At 44.5% G+C, this 19,967-nt stretch overlaps 1 protein-coding gene across 1 annotated transcript; it reads left to right on the top strand.

Moving 5' to 3' along the window:
• The first annotated feature begins 5,419 nt into the window (after positions 1-5,419).
• On the top strand, positions 5,420-15,950 carry LOC104643240 (scavenger receptor cysteine-rich domain-containing protein DMBT1). Its single transcript, XM_075757669.1, is given in 14 exon segments — positions 5,420-5,522; positions 5,766-6,121; positions 6,600-6,950; positions 7,468-7,813; positions 8,370-8,690; positions 9,235-9,557; positions 9,618-9,645; positions 9,815-9,856; positions 10,435-10,588; positions 10,800-11,008; positions 12,083-12,255; positions 12,642-13,030; positions 14,835-15,106; positions 15,778-15,950. Coding segments are annotated over 14 exon segments (3,240 nt in total).
• Positions 15,951-19,967: the final 4,017 nt, after the last annotated feature.

Raw genomic sequence — 19,967 nt, 5'->3', positions numbered from 1 at the left:
TTTAGAGGCAGCCTCATGACCCCATAGCCCCTTCCCAATGACAGTGTGTGATCACTCCACTGAGCACGTGGTACTGTTTTTGCTTTCCTTGTCAGGAAGTCAGGAACAGTAGAGCTGTGAATAGCAATGTTCAGGCTTACATTTCTTTACTAACATCTGAGTACAATCAGTTGTATTTACCATTGTCCTCCAGTCTGCTCTTCTCAGTGACTGCTTTGACAGCTTCTGATTCTGTTTCTGGACTCTGGCCTTTTGTCTTTCCTTCCTCTGTTCTAGCACTGTGAACCTTTACAGAAAGAAGATTCTTTATTCCCTTTGTCTCTAGACCCAAGCTGTGTTTTTCTGCGGGGGGAAGGTTGGAATACACCAGCGGGAATCATGAGTTATGTCAACTATTGCAGTTTGGTTACCATTTGTATCATAGCCAAAATGAACAGTGAGGTACAGCCTGGGTGACGTGTAATGAGTGGAATATTAGACCAACAACTGGCCTGTTTCTAGCTTCTAGCATCCTCATCAGACGAAGAGAAACAGTAGAAGTGCAATATCGTGACAAGCTCATAATTTCAAGTGGAAACTATCAGAAATATAAACATTTATGAGACGAGGGATATCTGCTGAAGGATTTATCAGAAAGCCTGAGATTAATTTATTGCCTCACCTTGCAATGCGTTACAGTCTGCTTAAGTCATTAGCTACAAGCAGCATATAAATAAAATTGGGATGGTGAGGGTAAAGAAACACGTAGATTCACCAATCTGGTTCCAAAGGTAATGCTGGGCCTGCACACCAAGATAATTTGTTACAAAGGCAGTATCCAGGAAATGGAAAATTTACTGTTCATATATAATCATTCTGTAAATATCAGATAGTCATAAAAATATTGCATAAGAAATCAGACATAACGTGGGCCAGACCGACCTTGGGAGCCTCACCCTTTCACAGGTATGGAGTATAAATTCTGATGCTCTGCTTTATTGGCATCTCTTGACAAGATGGGTACCACCAAGAACTTGCTGTGGTTATTCCTCTTAAAAACAGCTCTCCTGGATGCCACCTCAGGTAAACCACTTAAAATCTTTAAAGAACATTCTTCCAAAAAAGGTAGGAGAAAGGGGATGTCTCACTTCGCTACATTGGTTCCATACATGTAACTTACATGCTAGTATAATCGACTTTGTGCGAAGATTACAAGACAGACAGACGGCAATTAGATAGCATCATATTGTCTTATTAAAAATATGAACCAATTGATATCATGATTAACTATTATTCATGTTGAAGTAAATTTAGTGCAATGAAATTAATATTACTCTGTTTTGCAGTAGCATCTTGTAGCATAGTTTAAACCAAATTAAAAAAAAAAACACTAGTGTGAAAATACTACTGAAAGACTTTGTTTCTATAAATCTGTGGTTTTCAGTATGGAATTAAGAGGGAATATAGTTTCTTTGGCTGCAATGCATATTTGCATTAAAAGACTTCAAATTCAACCTTGCAGATGGACATGGAACGACCCAATACTTATTTAACTTTATGTAATTTAATGGCAGCACAATAGTAAGACACAGTTGCTATCCCATACAGTAACATGATGTCCCAGAGGTGTGCATATTGCTTACAGTTGTGCCCTTCAGACTTTCATGTACGTGGAATAAAAATCTGGATACTGTAACAATCCCGTCTGCACATTTACACATGCAAATCAGAACAGGGTTGGGTTTTTTCAGAAATGAATATCTACTATCACTGAGGACTTTCTGAATGCTGTCCATAGATTTACTATTCCCAGCAGTCACCTCTTGAGTTGTATCATGCCTTCCAACCCCTCACTGTGCCTTGGCACAGTGACTTCCCTGATATAATTCAGGCACAATCACTCATAAGAGCAAGGCAAAAAAAAAAAAAAAAAAAAAAAAAGGCATAGCTATCACTCCTCCTTCAGAGAAGAGATCTGAAGTGTTATGCTCCTGCTAGGAATTTCTTCTGACTGTTCTTTGCAGCTATAAATAAGAAAACAACATCCATCATATCCTGGGGGTATGAGGGATCTACAGTGTATTGCTTGTTTTGCCCCCTGCTTTCAAAAAGACAGTAAAAAATGTTTGATTTATAAAAATAGAAAACAGAGAAACAAAAACTAAGCCAAGAAAATCAGAATAAGAGACATTTATATAAACAAAACAATAGAACAAAGAAGCCCAAAAAGTAACACCGAATGCAAGCCGGAGTTTGAAATTTTTGTAGGCAGCCTAACTCACATTCACAATGACTTACAGCGTATTATTCAGATGAGGGATGATTTGAATAAAGTATATGTTATATAAACATAACTCAAACCCATGGCTTATACATTACTTCTTAAAGAGAAGCACTTCAGTTGAGGAGGGTTGAAAAGAGCATTGGGGTTTTTAGTTTGGTTTAAATCAAGCTCTGCAATTTTGAAGAAGGCATGAACCATTACTTACTGAAAGTTACTCTGGCTTTCCAAAACATTTCCCCCACTACAAGCATATATATTTTAATCATGAAACCCAAGAGAGTTTACATGACTGAGCCTGGAAGTGAAGGAGGAGTTTATATAGTGATTGCTGTTTGTTGTTCATTTTACATTAAGGTCTGATATCTGTCTCACTGTATAAAGTAACTTTTTGAATGTGTGGGAATTACCAAGTATTTTGTGTGTGCTACTCAAAATAAAAAAGGCTTGAGAAATACACAGCACTTTTAAAATGCTGTATCAGACCACGGACCATGGCTAAGGATGTCACTATTTTTTTTTTTAATTAAAATCGTGAATATATTTTTCCTATTAGATATGAAATGAATGCCTTATGCAAGTTTTCTTTATACTTGTTTTACATGGTTTTCTCTATGCATTTAAGTTTGCAGAAAAAAATAACAAGTCACAGATAAATAACGTGTTCAACAACTAAAAATACTGTGGGTATTTCAAATTAGAAGTGCAGATTTAAAGGAAGTACCACAAATATTCTACAGTCACATCTTTCTCTATTTTGACTGTTTCTTTTTATTGTGATGACAGTAAGTCTGTGCAATGCTTGGTTTATTTAGCTCCCAGCACCTTCTGTCCATTATTGCTAGCAAATACACACTAAGAATTGCTACAGAAAATTAAAATATTAGTCAAAAATCCAAACTACTTCTTTAGTCTGACAGAACATTGATCCAAACCTACATTTATGAAAAATCAGTTTGCTATATAGCAGATTTGCCCTCTGTTGCCTCTGTTTACAGTCTTAATTGAAAAGATAATTTTGATCCATTTCAGAGCTTGGCTGCTGCTCTTCCTTTACTTCAACTTTTGCTCCTGTGCCTTCAGGTGCACCTTTGGAAGGCTACCAAGCCCTTGTGGAATGTGGCACCACTAGTTACCTCTCATTTCCCATGACTTTACACCACAGTTTTAGTATACAAGAGCGCATTTTGCTGTGGTGCTTGTATGATGCTTCGTAAGATGTTCTCTCATGCAGATTGACCTTATGGTGCAGCACTGTCTTTTGAATATATTAGCCACATTCAATTGAGTTTGACAGAAGGGAGCTACCTTATACCTTAATCATTCAAACATTTTACATAAACATTCTGCTTAGGTCTACCACAGAGGTTGGAGAAGCCCTGTCCTTGGAGGTTTTCAAGACTTCTTGCGGTTACACAAAGTTATGGCTGACCTGACCTAGCACTGGAAATGGTCTTGCATTTATTTGACAAATTGCACAGCAAAGAGCAACATGTAGGTCATCAAAGCAAAGAGAAAGAAAAAAAAAAAAAAAACACAAAAAAACCAAAACCCACAAAAGCCCATTTCTGACAATCAGGTCAACCATCACTTGTTCCTGTATACATATTTATATATGTATTATATGTATTATGGGTTTAAGCTGAAGGAGGGTTGATTTAGATTAGGAGGGTTGATTTAGATTAGATGTTAGAAAGAAATTCTTTACTGTTAGAGTGGTGAGCCACTGGCACAGGTTGCCCAGAGAAGCTGTGGATGCCCCATCCCTGGAAGTGTTTAAGACCAGGTTGGATGGGGCTTTGGGCAACCTGGGCTAGTGGAGGGTGTCCCTGCCCATGGCAGGGGGTTGGAACTAGATGATCTTTGAGGTCCCTTCCAACCCTAACCATTCTATGATACTATGATATATATTTTTTCAGAGACAAATGAATTACCATCACAATTACGAATGCATACAATGCATAGGCTTTGTCCCTTGATTTTCATAACCCTAAGAGTGGTAAGACAGGGAAGCATGGCAAATATTAACAGCAAAGTTTTATTCTTAACAGATTAATAAAGAAGTTTTAAAAATTCATTACTAACGTGTCCTAGAGGAAGGGATGCCTCTGTATCCTCAGTCGATGCATATCAGTGGGCAAAATATGCAACACATCATTTTCTTAAAATTCATTTTTCAACAAATCTCCGTGACACCTGTCTTGTCTGTATTGTCCAAAGCTGTGAGTGTCAGTTTACTGCCGGACTAGTGACCATGTGGAATGAGTATGTCTCTTTAGAAAAAAGTTCCTCACCACTGTTTTGTTTGCCATCTATAAAACTATTGCCTCAAGTGAAATTTATGGATCTGGGACAGGTAATCAACATACTTTTATGAAGCTGAAAGTTCCTCACTTCCTCCTTTCACTTCTTTCCTTTACAGTTTCAAATGTCGGGACACGAACTGTCACCATGCCAATGTCTCCAGCTGCGTCTGCCTTTTTCATGTATTCTGCCTATGTGTTACTTTTTGGATGTACTAGTTAATAGCCCAGCTCAGGGGTCTGAAGTTGCTTGGTGGAAGGTGGGACAGGTAGGAGCACGGTGCTGTGAACCACACAACCCAGGCCACGGCATGGGTCAGCGTGTCATGCCCTTGAGTGCATTGCACATGTGGCATAAACACCTGGAGAGACCAAACCTCCAAGACGGATTGCACCGCGTCCCAAAACATGCATGTCTCTAGGGAAAACATATTTAACTAAATTTGTTTATCACTGGCATTATCAAATTTAGTCACCCTCTAAAAGCACTGCTTTACAGGAATCATAGAATTATAAAATCATACAACCACAGATGGTTAGGGAGGAAGGGAATTTTAGGAATCAACTAATAGAACTCGACCAATGAGAAGAGACATTTTGAAACAGAAGATGGCTCAAAACCTTACCAAGCCTGAACTTCCATGTTTCAATGCATCAGAAAATTAAAAAAAAAAATTGGAAAACAAAAAAAACCCCAGTTGTCTCCGTGATGAGGAAATGTTATGAGTATCTGTTTACAGACTGTATTTTCATTATTTCTACCAAGTTAGACCACCCCGGCTGAGACCCCCAAGCTCTCCATCGCCCACGTGGCAGGGTGGCGCCAGCATTCCCAGTGCTGGGAGAAAACCCGGCCATGCTCCTTCATCCACAAGGTCCTCACTTGCTTCTTTCTCTTCCTCCCCTAACAGATGCCACAAGCACGACCACGGCCAGCTTCACGCCATCCGTTCCTCCAGGTGGGTCTGAATCTGTCACGGTCTTCATGGCCACCGCTTTAGGCGGTGCCAGGTAGTGGCTGACAGGGTGGCCTTTGGTCTTCTCCGTGGGAGAGCAGCGCCAGGGAAACGCACAGCCTAACCAAGCCGAGGGTGACGGCCCTGGTGGCCTGAAACTCGTAGAGCGTTGCCAGTGCCCCGGCAAGGGAAGGTGCTTGCACGCTGGACAGTTTTCCCAAGTTGCCCTGTCTCCTCCTTTCCAAGGAGCCTCCCTGAGCCTGGCGAACGGCTCGAACCGGTGCGAGGGGCGCGTAGAGATTTACCACTCTGGGGGCCGGGGCACCGTCTGTGATGACAACTGGGACCTGAACGATGCCCAGGTCGTGTGCAGGCAGCTGGGTTGCGGCTTTGCCGTTTCTGCACCATCAAGTGCCCACTTTGGACAAGGCTCTGGTGACATCTACCTGGACGATGTGCACTGCACGGGGAGCGAGTCCTCCCTCTTCCAGTGCAGCCACCGTGGCTGGGGTGTCCACAACTGTGCCCACAGCGAAGATGCCAGTGTGGTGTGCTCAGGTGCCGTTGCTTTTCCTTCCTAAAGAGAGGCATGCTTTCAAACCGTGGCCCTTGGCGGCCACGCTTAGGTATGCGTTGGAGATGTGTTCGAGGATTGTGTTGTTCCCTGCTGCCACCGTGCTAGACCACCCCGGCTGAGACCCCCAAGCTCTCCATCGCCCGCGTGGCAGGGTGGCACCAGCATTCCCAGTGCTGGGAGAAAACCCGGCCATGCTCCTTCATCCACAAGGTCCTCACTTGCTTCTTTCTCTTCCTCCCCTAACAGATGCCACAAGCACGACCACGGCCAGCTTCACGCCATCCGTTCCTCCAGGTGGGTCTGAATCTGTCACGGTCTTCATGGCCACCGCTTTAGGCGGTGCCAGGTAGTGGCTGACAGGGTGGCCTTTGGTCTTCTCCGTGGGAGAGCAGCGCCAGGGAAACGCACAGCCTAACCAAGCCGAGGGTGACGGCCCTGGTGGCCTGAAACTCGTAGAGCGTTGCCAGTGCCCCGGCAAGGGAAGGTGCTTGCACGCTGGACAGTTTTCCCAAGTTGCCCTGTCTCCTCCTTTCCAAGGTGCCTCCCTGAGCCTGGCGAACGGCTCGAACCGGTGCGAGGGGCGCGTAGAGATTTACCACTCTGGGGGCCGGGGCACCGTCTGTGATGACAACTGGGACCTGAACGATGCCCAGGTCGTGTGCAGGCAGCTGGGTTGCGGCTTTGCCGTTTCTGCACCATCAAGTGCCCACTTTGGACAAGGCTCTGGTGACATCTACCTGGACGATGTGCACTGCACGGGGAGCGAGTCCTCCCTCTTCCAGTGCAGCCACCGTGGCTGGGGTGTCCACAACTGTGCCCACAGCGAAGATGCCAGTGTGGTGTGCTCAGGTGCCGTTGCTTTTCCTTCCTAAAGAGAGGCGCGCTTTCAAACCGTGGCCCTTGGCAGCCACGCTTAGGTATGCGTTGGAGATGTGTTCGAGGATTGTGGTGTTCCCTGCTGCCACCGTGTTAGACCACCCCGGCTGAGACCCCCAAGCTCTCCATCGCCCGCGTGGCAGGGTGGCACCAGCATTCCCAGTGCTGGGAGAAAACCCGGCCATGCTCCTTCATCCACAAGGTCCTCACTTGCTTCTTTCTCTTCCTCCCCTAACAGATGCCACAAGCACGACCACGGCCAGCTTCACGCCATCCGTTCCTCCAGGTGGGTCTGAATCTGTCACGGTCTTCATGGCCACCGCTTTAGGCGGTGCCAGGTAGTGGCTGACAGGGTGGCCTTTGGTCTTCTCCGTGGGAGAGCAGCGCCAGGGAAACGCACAGCCTAACCAAGCCGAGGGTGACGGCCCTGGTGGCCTGAAACTCGTAGAGCGTTGCCAGTGCCCCGGCAAGGGAAGGTGCTTGCACGCTGGACAGTTTTCCCAAGTTGCCCTGTCTCCTCCTTTCCAAGGAGCCTCCCTGAGCCTGGCGAACGGCTCGAACCGGTGCGAGGGGCGCGTAGAGATTTACCACTCTGGGGGCCGGGGCACCGTCTGTGATGACAACTGGGACCTGAACGATGCCCAGGTCGTGTGCAGGCAGCTGGGTTGCGGCTTTGCCGTTTCTGCACCATCAAGTGCCCACTTTGGACAAGGCTCTGGTGACATCTACCTGGACGATGTGCACTGCACGGGGAGCGAGTCCTCCCTCTTCCAGTGCAGCCACCGTGGCTGGGGTGTCCACAACTGTGCCCACAGCGAAGATGCCAGTGTGGTGTGCTCAGGTGCCGTTGCTTTTCCTTCCTAAAGAGAGGCACGCTTTCAAACCGTGGCCCTTGGCGGCCACGCTTAGGTATGCGTTGGAGATGTGTTCGAGGATTGTGTTGTTCCCTGCTGCCACCGTGCTAGACCACCCCGGCTGAGACCCCCAAGCTCTCCATCGCCCGCGTGGCAGGGTGGCACCAGCATTCCCAGTGCTGGGAGAAAACCCGGCCATGCTCCTTCATCCACAAGGTCCTCACTTGCTTCTTTCTCTTCCTCCCCTAACAGATGCCACAAGCACGACCACGGCCAGCTTCACGCCATCCGTTCCTCCAGGTGGGTCTGAATCTGTCACGGTCTTCATGGCCACCGCTTTAGGCGGTGCCAGGTAGTGGCTGACAGGGTGGCCTTTGGTCTTCTCCGTGGGAGAGCAGCGCCAGGGAAACGCACAGCCTAACCAAGCCGAGGGTGACGGCCCTGGTGGCCTGAAACTCGTAGAGCGTTGCCAGTGCCCCGGCAAGGGAAGGTGCTTGCACGCTGGACAGTTTTCCCAAGTTGCCCTGTCTCCTCCTTTCCAAGGTGCCTCCCTGAGCCTGGCGAACGGCTCGAACCGGTGCGAGGGGCGCGTAGAGATTTACCACTCTGGGGGCCGGGGCACCGTCTGTGATGACAACTGGGACCTGAACGATGCCCAGGTCGTGTGCAGGCAGCTGGGTTGCGGCTTTGCCGTTTCTGCACCATCAAGTGCCCACTTTGGACAAGGCTCTGGTGACATCTACCTGGACGATGTGCACTGCACGGGGAGCGAGTCCTCCCTCTTCCAGTGCAGCCACCGTGGCTGGGGTGTCCACAACTGTGCCCATAGCGAAGATGCCAGTGTGGTGTGCTCAGGTGCCGTTGCTTTTCCTTCCTAAAGAGAGGCATGCTTTCAAACCGTGGCCCTTGGCGGCCACGCTTAGGTATGCGTTGGAGATGTGTTCGAGGATTGTGGTGTTCCCTGCTGCCACCATGTTAGACCACCCCGGCTGAGACCCCCAAGCTCTCCATCGCCCGTGTGGCAGGGTGGCACCAGCATTCCCAGTGCTGGGAGAAAACCCGGCCATGCTCCTTCATCCACAAGGTCCTCACTTGCTTCTTTCTCTTCCTCCCCTAACAGATGCCACAAGCACGACCACGGCCAGCTTCACGCCATCCGTTCCTCCAGGTGGGTCTGAATCTGTCACGGTCTTCATGGCCACCGCTTTAGGCGGTGCCAGGTAGTGGCTGACAGGGTGGCCTTTGGTCTTCTCCGTGGGAGAGCAGCGCCAGGGAAACGCACAGCCTAACCAAGCCGAGGGTGACGGCCCTGGTGGCCTGAAACTCGTAGAGCGTTGCCAGTGCCCCGGCAAGGGAAGGTGCTTGCACGCTGGACAGTTTTCCCAAGTTGCCCTGTCTCCTCCTTTCCAAGGTGCCTCCCTGAGCCTGGCGAACGGCTCGAACCGGTGCGAGGGGCGCGTAGAGATTTACCACTCTGGGGGCCGGGGCACCGTCTGTGATGACAACTGGGACCTGAACGATGCCCAGGTCGTGTGCAGGCAGCTGGGTTGCGGCTTTGCCGTTTCTGCACCATCAAGTGCCCACTTTGGACAAGGCTCTGGTGACATCTACCTGGACGATGTGCACTGCACGGGGAGCGAGTCCTCCCTCTTCCAGTGCAGCCACCGTGGCTGGGGTGTCCACAACTGTGCCCACAGCGAAGATGCCAGTGTGGTGTGCTCAGGTACCCTTGCTTTTCCTTCCTAAAGAGAGGCACGCTTTCAAACCGTGGCCCTTGGCGGCCACGCTTAGGTATGCGTTGGAGATGTGTTCGAGGATTGTGGTGTTCCCTGCTGCCACCGTGCTAGACCACCCCGGCTGAGACCCCCAAGCTCTCCATCGCCCGCGTGGCAGGGTGGCACCAGCATTCCCAGTGCTGGGAGAAAACCCGGCCATGCTCCTTCATCCACAAGGTCCTCACTTGCTTCTTTCTCTTCCTCCCCTAACAGATGCCATGACCACTGTTCCCACTCCACCATCAACTACTATAGGTGGGTCTCGTCTTTTAATGTTTTCAATGCAGTAGTTTGCAGGTGTATTTATTAGTATTTTATAAGTTGTTTTTTTATTATTTGCACATTGTATTACTTTTGGAAGAAAATCATTATTGGTACTAGCTCTTTAAATCCTACATACTCTTTCCCTATGTCTGTTTGATTTTGTTGCTGGGGCTGGATTTCAGATTGTATACATTTTTTTGGAACATCTCTCCTCTCCTCTCCTCTCCTCTCCTCTCCTCTCCTCTCCTCTCCTCTCCTCTCCTCTCCTCTCCTCTCCTCTGTCTCCTTTGTCTGGGCCATCACCTGTTTCTTCCTCTCATAGAGATATATGCCTTAAGCCTACCACATGCAAAAACATCAAGAAAGAGTCAGATTTCTCTGAAGAGATCATCACACTTGTAGCCTGAGTGAGAAGAGCACAACTGTTTGGTTTCTCTCGATTTTAGGCTCTTGTTCCTATTGTTTGGATACATAAAATGTATTTTCAACTAACCAAGCAAGTCTAAATGAATCACTTATATGGGGGTTTTTTTGTTTGTTTGGTTTTTGTTTTTTGGTTTTTTTTCCAGCTAGAAAATATATTTGTGGTGGCTTACTTTTTAATTCCTCCGGAACACTTCAGAGTCCTTCTTATCCTTTGAATTATCCAGATAATGCAGATTGTCTGTGGCAAATACAAGTAACGAATAATTTCCGCATTATGCTCACATTTGCAAGCATTCAGTAAGTAAACCACTTCCTGTCTGGGAAATAAATGGGTCCCAAATCTCAACTACAACCGCAGTTCCCAAGCACATTTTCCATGCTTATACATTAATTATAAATATTATATGGGAATTGTTTGAGTGCATGATCTTATTTTATTGTTTGTTCAGCACTTAAAACCCAAAGTTTTCCAAATGCATTTTACTATATATTCATGTTTCTTCCTCAGGTTGCAAGGTGGATGCCAGAATGACTATATTGAAATCTATGATGGGCCACCAAATACTTCTCCTGTGCTTGGAAGAATTTGTTCTAGTTCTGATCTCACGTACACATCGACCTCAAACTTTATGACTGTCAGATTTCACAGTGACTCCAGATATTCCAACAGAGGGTTTCATGCTAAGTATCAGTCCTTTCCAGCAGACCAGAACACCAGTAATTTTCCATTCTGTTTCTAATGTTTTCTTTGCTCAGAAGATTTTATACCCTGATATTTTTTTTTGCTAAATAAGTATTTGTTAATGTTATTGTACATAGATGACATTCCTACTTGAATTTCATAACTGGTTATTGACCAATCACTTTCATACAATAATTATTTTTTCATTTTAAAAATCCTTCAAGTATCAAATCAATTGCCTTTAGACCTTTTCTAAGATGGCCAGTCTAAATTAATCTTTCTTCTTCTCACCTCATTATTCATATATTTTTTATACCTTTGTGGACAGATCTTCATATAATCATAGAAATACTGTTTAGAAAGCACCTTTGGAGGCTTCCTAGTCCAACTATTCAATGCAGAGCTATTGCCAACACCAGATCAAGTCCATAATGAATTTTTCTAGCTGAGTCTCTAGAAATGGTCTAAGGATGAAATCTTCAAAGCCACAATTTCTCTGGGTGATCTGTTCCAGTATTGTCCTGCAGTCCCAGTGAGAAAGTTTATTCTAATGTGCACTCACAACCTCCCCAGGCACAAACAATGGCCATCACGTTTTGTTCTGTTGTCTTTGTAACTGCCTGCTGCGTGTTGCCAGTAGGTTCCTGTCATCAGATGTCTCTCTCTCCCAAAGGCCAAATGCTCCTTGGGATCATTGCTTTTCATGTCATGGACTCAGTGAACCATCATGGAGATGGTTTCAGGTTCCCCTCCCACCCAAGTAGCGTTTCTGCAAGCCAGTGTGCACATTTAGCTCTACACCTTCCACAACAGTTTTTGGTTTCTTATTCAGGAAAACCTCTCGTTTCTTAGCATTTTTGTGTGAGCAGTGATACAGGCTCAAAGTCTCAGCAAAAACCTATTGTAAACTACATATTTTTGTCAGGAGACTAACTAAAGGTCAACTGAAGTTTGTTAGAGAGTATTGCTTATTCATGTCTAAGGTGTAAAAATAAGTGGTTGGGCTTATGAATATTCTCCCCTAAATGGTAGTAGCTATTGCATTTGTTGTAACATGTAAGCATTATCAAGTACCTAAAATCACTAATAATTCATCTTTTCTTCCCTAGCCCTTGTGTGCTTGCCAACCTACATGCGCGCAGCTGTAGACAGACACTATCTCCAATCACAGGGCTACTCGGTATCGAACATCAGCTTGTCTGACTCTTATTGTAGACCAACAATTACATCGACTGAGGTTATATTCAACATTCCATACAATGGCTGTGGTACACGTAGACAGGTTGGTGTCAAAATATTTTGGAGAACTCTCCAAGACTGGGAAACTTAATAGGAATTTGGAAAATTGTCATGAATCGCAAAGGGTGTTGTAGCCCACAAGTATTAAAACACGGATAAGAAACGTGTTTCTGGAGGCTAACGTTTGTTAAACACTTCTACTTATCCTTCCCAAGTTTTAAGTAATTCCTGTATCTATTTCAGTGATGTTCTAGAAAAAGAAGTATGAGAGAGGGCTAAGTGAACTATCCCACCCAAGATGCTTGAAACTTTTGAGTATGATATGTTATTTCTGACAATACTAGGACCTGACACATACTGAAGTTTATAGTACAGGTTGTGAACATGACTACATGCGATAACTTTGTACTTATCTAATATGTCAAATAGGGCAACAATGAAACGATCATCTACTCCAATGTGATAAAAGTGCCTGCTCCTGGTTACATCATCAAGAGGCAAAAGGACCTTCACTTGTACATCAACTGCAAAATGCTCCAGAACACCTGGGTGCAAGTAATGTACATTGCTGATGACATCATTAATGTCAGCGAAACCCAGTATGGCAGATATGATGTGAACTTGACATTTTACAATTCATCATCTTTCCTGTGGCCAGTGCATGACTTTCCATACTATGTTGACCTGAATCAGAATTTGTTCCTTCAAGCTTCTCTTTACAGCTCTGACCCAAATCTGGTAGTGTTTGTGGACACGTGCGTGGCATCACCTGATCCTAGCAATTTTAGAACACTGGCCTATGAATTGATCAGAAGTGGGTAAGAAATTTCTAAAGAACTATTTTAAAAGTATCATCTCATGCATGCATAGCTCTGAAAGCTTCACTTATGAAAGAGGTGATTTAAGGCCAGTGTACATTTGTTGCAATTCTCAACACAAATACATTTCTGAGAAAGACTTTTTGTCAAAGCCTGAATAAAATATAATATAACAAAGAAATGCCATCCAGAAGTTGCAGTCAAGCCCTGAGATTTCACTCAAGGAGGCAGTGTAGAAACTGAGATCTGAATTTGTTTCAGAAACAGATACATGAAATGTAAGGATGTCAATGACTTTACATTTCCATACATCAGAATTAGAGTTTTACAGCATCGTAACTAGAACACAAAACAGTTCCAAAAGTAGAGAAGTTCCTCAGCCTTCTCTTACTCTTCTAAAAACCCAAAACATTTCGCTTAATTTGATAGAAAATGTGCCTTTTGATTTGAAATGGAAAAGTTGTGGACTCATAAAGAATGCAAAACTGACAGGGAGCTAGAAGCATAAAAGTGTGTCTCTCAGCGTCCCTTTTTGTCCCAGGAATGAAAGGCTCATGCTAGTTTATTTCCCTTCTGTGCTTGTTGGGATTTAAATTTCTCTGCCTCCTGGGAGGGTGTTCACACCAGTAACCTTTGTGGTGGAGTAACCTTTGTGGTGGAGTAACCTACTACTAAGTGAAAGTCAGTCTTGCAACAGGCTAATGAAGTGACACAGTGCCTCCTGCCTGCTGGGTGAACATCCTCCCTTTTTACACTATTAGGAAGGTTTTCCTCTTGTAGAGGGCTTCTTTTTATCTTGTCTATAAAAATACATATTCATCAAGCAGACTGTCTAGCTTTGTGAGCAAGACACTCACCAGGGAGATGGGGCAAACAGATTCTCATCACTTTCCAGTTCATTTTTATCCACGTTACAAGGAACTGTGTCAAAAGCAAATGTATTTACTGAATCCCAAATCAATAATATTCACTTATAAATGTCAGGTGTGTTGGGATATAACTGCAGGATAAAATATACTGAGAATGAGATGACTTAAAATCCTAGGGAAACTAGTACAATGGAAGTTTTTGACACACAAAGATAACTAATGACAATTTTGAAATATTCTAGGGTAACAATTGTGGGTGGATTATTGTGATCTTTTTACATGGTGGTTAAATTAAACCAGAATGACTAGCATCTAAGTTAGGTAACTTTTAAGGCTGGTTAATTGTCAGGAAGCAGAACTCATTGACATGAAAGTTAATCTAGCAACTTGCTCTGTGAAACATCTGGAGATCTCTGTCAGGTGTCGAGATTCCTCAAGCAAGGTACTCTACAAACATCAAAGGATTAAAGAACACATTTATTTCACCAAAAATATGTGTATTAGAGTTAGTTTTGTCTTTCCAGAGTAGAAAAGGGCACTTTCTCTTTCTGCAATAATCTTGAGGGTCCTCTTTGCAAACAGGTAATCCTGTTTGCAAATGCAAAACAGGTCCTCACCTATACCTGAAACACAGAAACCAGTAGAACCACTAGTTATTTTTGAGTTATTCATGTTTACATGAACTTTGCTGAGCTATGAAATTTCTGTGCTGTACACGTTATTGTGGTAGAAATCACTGTCACCATTACTCATTTTTGTCTCTTATTTTCTCTCCTTGCTAAAAAATACTCTTTTTTTTTTTTTTTTTATCCTTTAGAGTTCTTTTATATCCTTACCTTCTGGTTTTATATTTGAACTTGAAACACATTGCACAGAGACAGCGTAACAGTGTTTCTATTTGCAATAGCTAATCTGCTCATTTTCTATCTTTCCAGGTGTGTTAAGGATCCCACCTACTCTTCTTACTCTTCACCATACAGTGGTGTTGCTCGGTTTTCATTTAATGCTTTTTCGTTTGTTAATCGACACCCGTCAGTTTACCTGCAGTGTGAGCTGGTGGTGTGCAGGTACAATGACTACTCTTCCCGCTGCTATCAAGGCTGTGTTAGTAGGTTCAAGAGGAAAGCAGGCTCTTCCCAGGGAAAAGTGAATGTTGTTATTGGACCTGTTCAGCTTCGGGAAGCTCACGCTGAGAACAGGAACATTGGTAAGTTTAAATAACTTAAATTACGTGAGACTGTATATTACTGTACGTTTGCGAGTCAGTTCAGACAGGAAATCCAGCTCTGAAATATACCCTTGCTGATTTATTCACAACTCTGCTATAATTCTTATGGGGGATTATTATTATTTTACTTTTTATAAGATTGTTTCATAAGGTTTACAAGCTATTTTCTCTCTATCATAGTTTAGATCCCTTATTTGTGCTGCCACATGTCAAATGGCAATTGATCCAGTTCTGTGGCAAGAGGGATGAGATGTAACTCGTCTCCCTGCAGGATTTATGTTATTTTTTCACTGCTGTCTGTGCCTGATTGGCATGTCTCTTATTTATTAGCAACCAATCTGTAGGTCCCCTTGGAAATGTTGTTTCCCAGTGTCCTGTAGCTGCTGTTCCCACTATCAGAAAACAAACATCTTACGGTCTTAGAGTGTAATCATTACAAACTCTTAGTTGCTCTTTAATTTCTTGACATAATCTTTACTTGTTTGACATGGCCACCAAATCATTCGTGAAACAATGTGCAATAAAGCAATTTGGTTTCCGATCAGATCTAGATTGCAACATTTTAATTCCAGTTCTCTTTGCCTAATTAGCTTTGAGATTAACTGGCTTAAGAAAACAAACGTAAGCCTCTCTTTCTCTTTCATGCACAGAGCTGGGCTCTGACATCCGAGCGAAAGAGGAGTCTCGGAGCTCAGCGCCGGCTGCCAGCTCCCACGTTCCTCTGGCTGTGACCGCCATGGTGCTTGTAGCTGCTGTTCTCACTGTGGGAGGATTTCTCTTGAAGCGTAAACTGCAGGAACCCATCCCGTACCAGATAATGTGAGAGGCAACCCAAGACCTGCAGGTGGAATATTTTCACCAGCCATCTGCTTCATTGTTTGGTTTTGCAATCTGTGCAAAGGATGGCTTGTACTTGACTATTCCACCATCCAGTTCTTGTTTGAGGAATGTTCTGCATCAAGATAACACCTAGCGTTACCATGAATAGAACATATAACAACCTGGCTTTAAAATCCTCAAGACCAAATACACCTGAGGTCTAAAAGAAGGTTGATTCTTCCATCCCAGCACCCAAATAAGCTACCATCTTCAATGCTGGACGTTTCAGAGCATCTCGGTTGAGCTCCTGGTTGAGTGTCTCTCTGAGAATATTTTGAGAAAGAAGAAATGACTTCTTTCGCTACTGCTGATATGCAGTGTGTAGCACCATGACACACTCTGGAAAGTAGGCCAAGAAAAATATTTCTTTGCAGTAAAAATATCTCAATAATGAGCCGTAAGTGAAAATGCACAGGGCCTGCACATAAGGAATTGCTCCGGTACAGTGTTCCATATTTTGGGGGTTATGGTTCTTCACAATTACATGTTTCTCTGAGAAAATGTAGGCCATTTATAAGATTTTGTATAGAGGACAAATACATTCAAACCTGTTACTTAAATGCGTAATTAAAAAAAGTAGGAAAGAAAACATTTTTTGAGCAATACTTCTTTTTGTGTACTTGCAAACATACTACCTACGTGTCTGAACTCCCAGCTAACAGATTATGAAGATGGAGAATGCGGTCTCTCACAAAGTGACTTTGCCAAATAATACTTGTGGTCTTGTTCTTACGCATTTCTACACCTGTAATGGGGGGGGAAGAGAGAATGTACATACATTGCCATAAGGAAGTGTGACCTGTCTCCTATCCCCACGCAAAAACAAAATTAAAAAAATAATAAAGGAAGAATCTGTTTGAAAGGAACCACTTACTACAGGTGGAAAGGTCACTGGTATTTGATTGAGAAATGTTCCTCTTCAGACTTTCCTGTTTTCTAGCCAGCTGTGAGAGAGGAAAGTTCGTTGGGAACAGTGTAACGTACCATGTGTGAGGTGAGCCAGAGACAAAGTAGTGACGTCTAAGGAAGGTGAGCTGTACTCTAGGGCAACATCCTGACCTGACAAGGAGGATGTGGGCAGCTCTGATGAGAATCGTCATTACAGCCTGTACCATTTCTTCCTTCAAGCTGGTGACCCCAGGCAGGCCCCTCACCACCTCTCTGTGCTGTGGAGAAGGGACCATAGAGGCAGGGACTGGCATTGCCCACGGAAAGTGGAAGTGAATTTTGTTGTCCATACATGAGGATCAAGGACTGAGGAGGGTCCTCCACTCCTCTCTGCCTACAGCCACCTTTGAAGGTGAAGTCTGACCTGCCTTTCATCTAGTCCTGTTGTGTAGAACAGGGATTGTCCAGGCTTGGAGGAATCCAGAGACCTGCTCAGCACAGTGAAGATTTTCCTGGGCCTGGGCTTTCCTACCTCTCTAGAAGAGGACCTTCCCTCTTCTCTTCCCAGACCTGCTCTCTCTGTTTTCTCTCCTGCCTCTGCTCCTGCTGTGGCCTTGCTGCTGCAGCGTTGCTACCCCACCATTATTCAGGGCATAGCTGGACGGCACTTTTTCTACTCGTCCTAGTCTCTGAATAGTATTGTGATCCGATAAGCAGAAAGATCCTAGACCTAAGATGTTGGTGCCTCAAATCTGCAACGTGCCTGTACTGTTCAGAGCTGAATCTTCCCATACTATGTCTGTGCCAGGGGTCCCAGATGGACATAAACTGTGGTGGTATAAGAATGCAAGGTAGAAGTACCAAGATCAGTAGTTCCCATATTAAATGTTGCTATTGAAAACACTGCTAAACTGTTCAAGTAGTTGGTCTCTCAGAATCATCCACCTTATTTCTGGCTGCCTTCCTTGATCCACAAGTATATAGAAATACAGGATTCAAGAAAACTGGACCTGGTGATGAGGAAAGGGTCATGCTCTAAAGTACATGTGCCTGGTGAATGATCTCTTTGCCAAGAACCTTCCTTCCCACCTCCTGCCTCACCACATTCAAGAAAGCTTCTACCAGTAAATAAAGTGGGTTTCACTCTCAGCAGTAGACAGTTCTGATCCACTTGCATCCTCACCATTAAACAAATGCAAATCGATTTGCAATGACTTGCTTCATATGACACAGGCAACAGAGCCCAACAGGCCATCAAGGAACCTGATAAATTGGATTAAGCTGCCTCATAGCATCATAACACATGGACTCAGGCTATCATTTCTTTGTGCAGAAGGCTGTGGATACACTCATTCCAGTGTAGGTACTTTCTTATAGTCACAAGTGAAAGCTGATTAGTCTTCTACGTCCTTTCAACGGTTTTCATTTGGACCTCATAAAAGCCATTATGTTTGCAGAAGTCTCCTAAAAATAGCCAGCAGAAGAGAAAGTGTTTTCAAAGCTTAGCGGAGCTTCTTTCACAGAGTAATATGCTGAGAAACACTTCCAACTGCCACATGGGTTGGGGCAATCCCAAGCACAAATACAGGCACAGCAGAGAATGGATTGAGAGCAGTCCTGAGAAGGACTTGGGGGTGCTGGTGGACAACAAGCTCAACATGACCCAGCAATGTGCATTTGCAGGCCAAAAAGCCAACCATGTCCTGGGCTTCATCAAAAGCAGTGTGACCAGCAGGTCGAGGGAGGGGATTCTGCCCCTCTATTCTGCTCTCCTGAGATGCCACTTGCAGTACTGCATCCAGCTCTGGGGTCCCAGTACAAGACAGACATGGAGCTGTCAGAGAAAGTCCAGAGGAGGCCACAAAGATGCTCAGAGGGCTGGAGCATCTCTGCTATGGAGACAGGCTGAGAGAGGTGGGGTTCAGTCTGGAGAAGAGAAGGCTCCAGGGAGACCTCACAGCAGCCTTCCAGTACCCAAAGGGGCTACAGGAAAGCTTGAGAGGGACTGTTCACAAGGACATGGAGTGATTGGACAAGGGGGAATGGCCTTAAGCTGAAGGAGGGGAGATTTAGATGAGATATTAGGAAGAAATTCTTCCCTGTGAGGGTGGTGAGGCCCTGGCACAGGGTGCCCAGAGAAGCTGTGGCTGCCCCTGGCTCCCTGGCAGTGTTCAAGGCCAGGTTGGATGGGGCTTTGGGCAACCTGGGCTAGTGGAGGGTGTCCCTGCCCATGGCAGGGGGCTGGAACTAGATGATCTTTAAAGTTCCTCCCAACACAAAACATTCCATGAGTCTATGAAGGAGTCCTAGAGAACAAAAATATATTACTGCAAGAGACTTTCTTAGCCAATGGGAAGAATGAAAACATGTGGCGTATGGCATTTGCATTAATTAATTCGTTCAAAGTAATCTGAACATAGCATTTATCTGTTCCTACTGTGCGGATTGTTTGATAATCAAGATCTCTAGAAATATCTAGATCTTTGAAGTTTGTAGTAAAAAATTCAGCAGTGAAGAATGTAGGGAAGAATTAATTAATCAGAGTTGTTCATTTACCTGGGCAGTTTGACATGCTTTTTTTTTTTTTTTCACTTGAACCATCTGGGAATCCCTTTCGTGTTCTCTTACCTCCCCACCCTTTTCAGTTATTAGGAGACTTGGGAGAAGAGTTGCTATCTGTCACTTACTCTTGCTTCACTGATTACAGTGCTTGATTGGTCAGCCAAATATACTGGATTTTTTTCTGCTTCTTGCCAAGATGTCAAAACCAGAAGAATATGAATAGTGAATACTAGGTGTTGTGTACATTTCCTCATTCGTGTGCGAATGTTGTTGTTTGTATAAAGAAGAAACATATTTACCCTTCTCAAAGTTCACTTTCAAGGCTTCCAATGTTATCTTTGGCCTCTTGTCTTTTGCACTTCCTTCTTCCATTCCAATAATGCTGGCCTTTGTGGGAAGACCTTCTAAGTCACTTTCCCCTTGGGCTCCTGGACTTTAGTCTTCATCCTTGATGACTGTCTCTGGAGGCAATACATTTGTATATGGCAAAACCTGTGCCACAGATTTTGAC

This window comes from Balearica regulorum, chromosome 7, assembly GCF_011004875.1.
Source record: "Balearica regulorum gibbericeps isolate bBalReg1 chromosome 7, bBalReg1.pri, whole genome shotgun sequence".
Lineage (NCBI taxonomy): Eukaryota > Metazoa > Chordata > Aves > Gruiformes > Gruidae > Balearica > Balearica regulorum.
This window is presented reverse-complemented; position numbering and strand designations above follow the sequence as displayed.